Genomic DNA, 10395 nt, shown 5'->3' on the forward strand with positions numbered 1-10395 from the left:
CTCCGGTTATTTATGGTGGGAGCAGAAACAAGAAGAAAGGAAAAAAGAACAAAGACAAAACCTATGTTCCTCTAGGAGGAAAATCAAAATAATCCCCTCTTTTTTCCATGATAAGTGCCATCTTCTGGAATATAAGAGGAGTTAACACCAAAAAAGCCTTGCCAAGGCTCAAAACACTTAGTACCATCAATAAAGTTGAGTTCATAGCCATCATGGAACCGTTTGTTAGTATGAACAAAATTGCGAGATACATGAAGTTCTTAGGATTTCAGCACTACATGTCCAACACCAATAGGATAATTTGGCTTATGTGGTCATGAAACAACCAGACTAGTGTGGTTGAGAATGACGATCAATAAATTACTATCAAAATGCAAAATGGGGCTACTAATAATAATATTTTATTAACTTATGTATATGCTAAATGTATTGCAAAAGAAAGGAAGGACTTATGGTGTAGCTTGGAAAATATTCATGCGCAAATTGATGGACCATGGTGCATCGGAGGAGACTTCAATGTTATCCTGGATCCAGATGAAAAAAATAGGAGGCAGACCTCACAAAATGTACAAAAGCTTGGATTTCAATAGTTGTATAAATAATTGTGAAGTTATGGACTTGGGGTTCGTTGGGCCTAAGTTCACTTGGTGTAACAACTGGGAACCCAAAAGAAGAATCTGGAAAAGGTTGGATAGAATATTTGTTAACGACCAATGGTGCCAACTTTTTCAAAATAATATGGTTAGACACCTACCAAGAACAGGTTCTGACCACAGGCCTCTTCTTATTAGTTGTTATAACACCATCCAGAATAGGATTAAGTATTTCAGGTTCTTGGATTTCTGTGCAGAGCAACCTTCTTTTATGCAACTAGTTGAGGAAGTGTGGAAGACTCGAATAAATGGAAACTCTATGTGGAGACTACAACAAAAGTTGAAACTTCTTAGTAAAAGACTCTCTCAATGGTCTAAAGAGGATATAGGTAACATTTACGATCAAGTCCATGTATGGGAGGTAAAAGTACACGATCTAGAGGAAATGGAGTTGGTTAACAACACTGACACATCTAGAGCTGAACTAAACAAGGGTCAGGCTGAGTATATCAAATGGATGAGTATGCAAGATGCTATCTTGCGACAGAAGTCTAGAATAAAATGGTTTGATGAAGGAGACTCCAATACCAACTATTTCCATAGTATCATCAGAGACAGGAGAAGGAGGCTTCAACTACATAGAATTAAAGATCACATAAATAGATGGGTTGAAGGGGGTGACAACATATCCAAAGCAGCGATTCATCATTTCCAGAAGTTGTTTAACATTAAGCATCAATTTAATGACTATGACATCCTCAATTTTATTCCCATATGCATCACTACTGATGACAATGCTCACCTCACTGCCATTCCGGACATAGAGGAAATTAAAGAAGCTATTTTCCCCATGAGTTCTTCTAGTGTTGCAGGACCAGATGGTTACAATGGCACTTTCTTTCAAAAATTTTGGGAGATTATCAAGGAAGATATTAATGAATTCATCCAGGATTGTTTTAATGGGAAAAGAATGACTAAATTTTTTTCTCACACATGTCTGGCCCTTATTCCTAAAGTGGATTCCCCAACTAACTTCTCTAAGCTTAGACCTATTAGCCTGAGCAACTTTACTAGCAATATCATATCAAAGATTCTCGCGAAAAGGCTTAATCCTATGCTTGGAAAAATCATCTCAGAAAATCAAAGTGGATTTTTCAAAAGAAGGATGATTACTGAAAACATCCTGCTCGCACAAGAAATTGCCCAGAATATTAACAAAAATAACAGAGAAGGAAATATGATCATCAAGCTAGACATGGCTAAAGCCTATGACAGAATGTCATGGAATTTTTTTATGTCTGTTGTGAGGAACTTTGGTTTTTCAGAAGAATGGATTGCTCTTATTTGGGGTCTGGTGGATGAGGTTTGGTACTCAATCATTATTAACGGCACCAGAAAGGGTTTCTTCACCTCATCACAAGGTCTTAAGCAAAGTGATCCTTTATCGCCATCTCCTTTCATCATCGGAGCTGATGTGCTAACAAGATCCTTGAATAGTCTTACTGCTCAGGCAAACTTCACTCCTTTTACCATGGATCACAGAGGTCCTATCATTAATCACCTCGCTTATGCTGACAATATAGTTATCTTCTCTGGATGAAACAATGCCTCTATCAAACTTATCAAGAAACAAATCAGGAGATATGAGAAAGTTTCTGGGCAAAAAGTCAACAATGATAAAATCTTTTTCATTACTACGCCAAACACTTCCCCTACAAGGATTAACAGAATGAGACAAGCCTCTAGTTTCATGGAAAAAAAATTTCCTTTCAATTATCTTGGATGCCCGATATGGTAGGAAAACAACTACTCTTTTTAATGGCATGCTTTCCAATATTGTGAAAAAGCTCAATGGTTGGCAAGGTAGGATGATGTACATTAGAGGAAGAGCCATCCTTCTTCGGTCAATGCCTACATACATACTGTCACGACCCAAAATTCAACTAGTCGTGATGGCACCTAACCCAACCCGCTAGGTAAGCCAACTTTCAATTATCCAATTCCAATAACAATTATTAAAGTAATTTAAGTAAATAATTATCTTAACCTTATACATTTCCCAAGAACTGGCAGTACAAATCATGAGCTTCTAAGAATAGAGTATACAAAGCGAAAATGAAATAAATACATAGTCTGTTTAATAATACATAAACAGAGCTTTTATAAATCTAAGGCTACCCTGAACAAGAGGCAGCTACAACAGGAACGCAGGTACATCTTCAAATCCGGCAACCATCGAACACAACAACAACGACAGTCAATATCTGCACGCAATCTGCAGAAGTGTAGTATCAGTACAACCGACCCCATGTACTGAGTAAGTAACAAACCTAGCCTTAGGTTGAAAGTAGTGACGAGCTTCTACAAAGGTCGGGTCCAAAACCACTAGTCCACAACAGTCCATAACAACATAAAGCAAATAATACCAGAAGTAACTCAGAGATAAAATGCTCAGCTAAATCATGGTTTCAAAAATAATAGTTCTTCCTTTCAAGTGCATCAGTGAGAAACCCAAATCATTTACCGAAATTTTCAAAAATATGAATAAGTTTGAAAGCAATAATTTTTCCAAAATACTTTCAATAATAAATGATATGTTTCATTTTCTTTCCAGATAACCCGTGTAAAACAAATGCATCACTATGCCCATATGTCAACATGTGTGAGAAATCATGAATAATGTGATACCGTACAGCATGAGAAAAACACATCTCTTTGCATATATGTCTTGTGTGCATGTCAATGCAATGTATCTCAGAGATTATAATCATGTACTCACACTCTCAGAGTACTCAATCTCACTGTCTCGCATTCTCTCTCACTATGCTCAGCACACTCAATCACTCAGCACTAAACAATACCTGCTGCGGCGTGTAGCCTGATCCCTGTTTATAGTCGACTGCGCTCACTGGGGGTGTGTACAGACTCATGAGGGAATCCTACAGCCCAAGCGCTATAAGAACGGACAATTCACGTGTTGCACGGATAACTCACGTGCTATAATATCATATCTGGATCAGCACGGACAACTCACGTGCTGCACGGACAACTCACGTTCTATAATAATATCTGGATCCGCACGGCCAACTCACGTGCAATAGTATAATATATATAAAGCCAACATGGCATGCTGCGGGCGGGCAGCCCCAATCCACATAATAATCCTCACAATCAGGCCCTCGGCCCCATTCACTCATCAATCTCTCCAGACTCTTTCTCATGGGCTCACAATGTAATGAAAATAGCCCAAAATTCATGATATGATGTATCAATAAATAATACTCCCTTCGTTTTAATTTATGTGAACCCATTTGACTGGACACGGAGTTTAAGAAAAGAGAGAAGACATTTGAACTTGTGGTGTAAAATGAGGCACATATATTTTGTGTGGCTATAAATCATTGCATAAAGGTAAATTGTTTCCAAATAAGGAAAGGGGTCATTCTTTTTGGCATGGACTAAAAAGGAAATAGGTTCACATAAATTGAAACGGAAGAAGTAACAGAGACTGAGATATGACATGTAATGATATGAATATGATTGAGTATAATTTTCAATTTAAAACAAATAATTCACTGCAATATGACCTCTGTGGGTCCCAATAATACTGGGACATAGCCTCAACATGATTTTTAATATGCTTTTCATCTCAATTTCTTTAACACATAAAACTACATGAAAAATCCAAGATTATTTAACTACAAAATTCAACAGAAATAATTATGTCATAATTTCTATAGTGCACGCCCACACGCCCGTCACCTAGCATGTCTGTCACCTCCCAACAATTCACAAAATACATATATTCAGGGTTCATACCCTCAATTCCAAGATTAGAAGAGTTACTTACCTCGAACAGGCCAAATCCAATGTCGAGCAAGCTAAGCAATGCTCCAGAAATTCCATTTTGTGCGTATCAACTTCCAAACGGCTCGAATCTAGTCACAATAATTTGACTCAGTCCACACAATTTATAAGAATTAATTCCATATCAAAACGTTAATATTTTCCATAAAATCTGAAATTATGCCCCAAAAATCACTCGTGGGTCCCACATCTCGAAATCCAACAAAACTCACAAAATACGACAACCCATCCAATTACAAGTTCACCCATACTAATTTCACTCAAATCCGACTCCAAATCGGTATTCAAACTTGAAAAATTCATTTTGTGACATTATAGAAATTTCCTTCTATTTCTCTTGAAGATTCAATAATCTTACACCAAAAATGAAGATTAATTCATGGAATATAATCACAAGGGAGTTAAGAAAACTTACCCCACGTTGTGTGGAAAATTTCCTCCTCAAAAATCGCCCAACCCGAGCTCCAAAATCCAAAAAATGGATGAAAATGTCGAACCCTCGAATTTAAGGTTCTTCCCCAGCAATTTCCGCATCTGCGGACAAGATTTGCGCACCTGCGCATCCGCTTGTGCGAGCAAAACATCGCATTTGCGGACTCCACTCGCCTGCCGAGTTTCCTCTTTAACGCGCATCTGTCCGCATCTGCGCTCACGCGAGTGTGGAATTTTCCCTCGCACCTGCGACCAATGCCTCATAGCCCTCTGCCTGCATATGCGCTCCTTCACGTGCAGGTGCGATTCCGCACCTGCGAAGCATCTTCCGCACCTGCGCACCTCGCTTCAGCGCACCCCTTGCTCGCACCTGCGACTACCTTTCCGCAGGTGCGATTAAATAAGAAGGTTTCAGTTCCAGCAATCTTCCAAATTCAAAAATCAATCTGTTAACCATCCGAAACTCACCCGAGGCCCTCGGGTCCCCGTACGAACATACCAACAAGTTCCATAACATAACACGGACCTACTCGAGGCCTCAAATCATACCTAACAACCTCAAAAATACGAACTACACACGGATTCAAGCCTAATAAATTTCTAAATTTTCAAATTCTACAAACGATGTCGAAACCTATAAAATCACGTTCGATTGACCTCACATTTTGCACACAAGTCACATTTCACACTACAGACCTATTCAAATTTCCGGAATCGGATTCCGACCCCGATATCAAAATGTCAACCCCCCCGTCAAACTTTCCAAAATTTCATCTTTCGACATTTCAAGCCTAATTCCACTACAGAACTCCATATAATTTTTCGGACACGCTCCTAAGTCCAAAATCACCATACGGAGCTATTGGAATTATCAGAATTAAATTCCGAGGTAGTTTACACATAAATCGACATCCGGTCACTATTTTCACTTAAGATTTAAAGCTTGGAACTAAGTGTTCCAATTCATTCCAAAACCTCACCGGACCCGAACCAATTGCCCCAGCAATTCACATAACAACTGTAAAGTATAATTTGAGCAGTAAATGGGGAAATCGGGCTGTAATACTCAAAACGACCGATCGGGTCGTTACATTCTCCCCCACTTAAACATACGTTTGTCCTCGAACGTGCCGAGAGTTGTTTCCAAGCCATCAAATCACTGTTCCATATTACCACACACGTACCCGGGGGTGAACCTACGTCACCCTATTCCACATTGGTTTGACTACACAATACAACTAAAAATTATTAATTTAACCTTAGCCCATAAACCTTGGAGTTTAATTTCCAACCTTTAGAATTTCTTTTAAGATACAAATCTTACATTTACACACTGTATAAGTCCGAACAAGTTGCATCGAGCTATAACTATAACCCAAGATATAATCAACCAATATATTACACAACTCGCATGCCCGTAGCACCATTCCTGATCGCAGTGACTACTCCAAAACCAACCACATACTAGTATTAAACCCATATCGAACCAAACCTCATCCCAAATCCTTCGTTCACTGTTGATAATAAAAGAAACACGCAGAATCTCATAACCCCTTATCAGACAAACAGGTCATGTAGATCTCTCGCCCCAACCGGAACCATAATCACTTTCTGAGCCGACTTTCTATATTATACTCCTGAATATACCGAAATTAAACCTGATAGTACCCATTCCAGGTCCAATGACCTTATATTACTAAACACAACTGTTCCATAGACATGCCTCACCAATATAACTCAGAGCCACAACTCGTGCCATCCGTGCACTAATACGCAACAATTCAAATGTACCCAGTCATGGAAAATGACTCGAATGAGAGAACCGCCCCGCCAGATTAACAAGTACCTCCACAACGAAACGTTGAAAATTCATCATACACCGTAGAACCATCACCCGATTCTAACATGAGATTCATGTTATATACTCCGAGCCACCCTGCTCCAAATTAATAACGACGGAGAGGCAATTGACAAAAATACCACACAAAACCTGAAAGGACATAACCATTACGCTATCGATCATGCAATACCCAAGTACTCATCACACTCAAATTCTACTATACAGCTCAAATAGAACTGCACCATCTGTGCACATAACCGATGAATCACAACTCTTCGTAGCATAAAGGAGTAACTCACAAATCATTTGAGAACATGAATAAGTTCAACATCAACCAAATGACACATCCCTCAATAATAGCAGTATGGAGCCAACCATTCCGGCTCAGTGTAGAATACACATCTTAATTGGGTCTACCTATGGACCCCCAAATTAACTCGGGTTACCCATAAATAGATAAAAATCCCTCCAAAAATCCATAATGACTGAATCATAACATATTTTATCATCTGGCTAGCTCCGGCCACAACTTCACAGTCCACAACCATGAAACAATCTGCTCCTGGGAACTCCCAATCTCCAAATCCATAGAACACGTGAATCACCATATTTGATTCCATCTTCACCACCCGAATTCCTAACACATCTCTCATACAAGATCATCCCACGAGAAATACTTTAAAAGTTCTTCCGTGCCACTTGACAAAATTTGAATATCAGTAGTCTATCAACCATATGAGTACCGCAATACTAATTTATACATCCGTAAGTCAAAATACAATGCGCCTTCTGAAGTCCGGCCCTTTCTCATACAACACCAAGTAATAATAGTATTCATCTAGTTATTTGGAACCGTCCATGTTGTCCAACATTCGTTACCTTCTCTTTAAGACTGTACTGCCACCTTGTACATGAAAATCTAGCTTTCGTACAACACATAACATCTATCTTGCCATCATGTGAAAAGCACAAGAATCTTATTATCAACTTTGAGTCATCAATAATTTACATACTATTTTAGTTAGAAACCTTTCTCTTGCTTCTTTTCAGGAGGAAATCACAATACACAACACGTTCTCCACACCGGTAGAAACCATCAAGAATACTTGGGAATCCATTTTCACATAATCAAGCTCTTAAAACTAAATTCCTCTAACTCGACCAAGCCACGCATGTCGCCAAGTCCAGGTGTATTGCCACAAAGCACCTGTAGAAAACCCCTACATCATAAGCACCCAAAAAACGGATCATATCCATTACCATACTGATCCTACCTACTACCCAGTTATCCTATTTTCTCCAAGTCTCTTCCCAATTTGTCTTCAGATTGATACTTCTTCTTGCTAAAATACCATGATCTTTAACCACAACTCACCCTACAAACCTTAGCATAGAACCACAACGCCCTACGGCCCATAAGCAACTATATTCTTCTTAAGCACCTTCAAAAATACCACAACTATAACACTCACTCTGAGAATACCTTATGTGAATTTGAAATTGTTCTTCTTACCTTCCTTATACTAAAATGTAGAATCCCTAGTCATACAGAACTTGCGTAAGTCCAGGCACCATCAAACAAAAATCTCAGATTTTTATTAATCATACGCAAGTCCGGAAACTTTCTCAATTGCTATATATAATTCTCATACCCACTAGAATTTTCTTGGGAGTCACCCACTTTGCTCAAATTTAATTGCACCGCCCAAATGGGCCAAAAGACACGTGCCCCATTAGCACAACAACACTCAAAGAAGTAACTCTACTTTAACACCACCTATCAAATTCATACTCTGTGCGCACTATATCATTCACCCATTACAACTCACTCATACCATGATTTTCATATACTCATAAATGCAATATAACCCGTATCCAGAAATTTCCTTATTCGAGTCATTATCGATCTCAACTTCTGCAAGTCATAACTGGCCCACCAGTATGCCTCAGCCCAAAACTAAACCTTTAAATATAATCATGAAATTGAATAATCAATAGCAGGCTCCCCCACTTGGCTCAAAACCATAGATTAAAACATTCCATATCTCGCAATACCAATACTCTATTACTGTCATAATTCCATAGTCAGTTTAACGAAACTTCTTCTCAAACTCATGCAACGCTAACCATAAAAATACCCCAAATCATCCGCTAAGCTCACAATTATTCTCTTGATACTCAAGTCAACTTTCACAGCCAGATTCAAATTCAAATCTCTACACATATGCCCCACTGGCAGAAAAGAAACTCTCCACTCACATCATAAGGAATACATCTACGTAGATTTCTCCGCAGGGAATAACCCACCTTCTTAACCTCAAATTGGTATCTTGATATACCCTTTCGCAGTCACAATTACTATGCAATCACTTAGTCTATCTGAGTCCAAACTCACTAACCAGACATGAGAATTTAATTTGTCCCAAAATTTAACAATCGTGAAAGATCCTTCAAAACATTCACTCGAGATTGTACGTTACATCAAAATGAAAATCAAGCACCCAATGGCCTTCCTTTACATTTCAAGGAAACACTTCTCGTCACATTCAAATCATCTTAACACATTCCGCAATTACATCATACTCATCACAAATCCATTCCACCGCTCATCAAGCCACGAATTCCACTATAGGGTCATTACCGGACATATGAGTCCAATTGTATAGGTTACAACTGAAACTACCGAGCTCAAGCTACGGTCTAACCATGGCCTCATGTCCTCCAGACTAGCCCATCACCAAAACATAGAATACTCACCTCGAACCTCGTTCATAGAATCACAAGCCGGCGATGCACAGCTGATACCGAGCGTTCATGTGCGCATACGAATACGTGGAAGGAATTCAAAGAGTTATGTCTCAAGCTGAATCAATTCCGCACGATAAAGAAGAAAAAATGGGAAGTATATATCCTAAATGCCCTGTAGCCTCTCAAAGATAAGTATGGACATCATCATACCGATCCGCAAGACTCTACTAGACACTTGCTCAAGACTTATAGAACCTATGAACCTAGAGCACTCATACCACCTTGTCACGACCCAAAATCCAACTAATCGTGATGGCAAATAACCCTACCCTCTAGGTAAGCCAACTTTCAATTTTTTAATTCCAATAATAATTATTAAAGCAATTTAAGTAAATAATTATCTTAACCTTATACATTCCCCAAGAACTGGCAGTACAAATCATGAGCTTCTAAGAATAGAGTATTCAAAGCGGAAATGAAATAAATACATAGTCTGTTTGAATAATACATAAACAGAGCTTTTATAAATCTAAGGCTACCCTGAACAAGAGGCAGCTACAACAGGAACGCAATTACATCTTCAAATCCGGCAACCATCGAACACAGCAACAACGGCAGTCAATATCTGCACGCAAGTGTAGTATCAGTACAACCGACCCCATGTACTGAGTAAGTAACAAACCTAGCCTTAGGTTGAAAGTAGTGACGAGCTTCTACCAAGGTCGGGTCCAAAACCACTAGTCCACAACAGTCCATAACAACATAAAGCAAATAATACCAGAAGTAACTCAGAGATAAAATGCTCAGCTAAATCATGATTTCAAAAATAATAGTTCTTCCTTTCAAGTACATCAGTGAAAAACCCAAATCGTTTACCGAAATTTCCAAAAATATGAATAAGTTTGAAAACAATAA

At 38.8% G+C, this 10395-nt stretch overlaps 1 protein-coding gene across 1 annotated transcript; it reads left to right on the forward strand.

Moving 5' to 3' along the window:
* The first annotated feature begins 738 nt into the window (after positions 1–738).
* LOC142175380 (uncharacterized) lies at positions 739–2193 on the forward strand. The gene has a single exon (XM_075241965.1). The coding sequence runs from the start codon at positions 739–741 to the stop codon at positions 2191–2193; it is 1455 nt and encodes a 484-aa protein (XP_075098066.1).
* The last annotated feature ends 8202 nt before the right edge of the window (positions 2194–10395 follow it).

The sequence above is a fragment of the Nicotiana tabacum genome, chromosome 21 (assembly GCF_000715075.1).
Source record: "Nicotiana tabacum cultivar K326 chromosome 21, ASM71507v2, whole genome shotgun sequence".
NCBI classification, from domain to species: Eukaryota; Viridiplantae; Streptophyta; class Magnoliopsida; order Solanales; family Solanaceae; genus Nicotiana; species Nicotiana tabacum.

Coding starts and splice junctions, on each gene's coding strand:
- LOC142175380 (XM_075241965.1), top strand. CDS start 739: ATGGTTAGACACCTACCAAGAACAGGTTCTGACCACAGGCCTCTTCTT.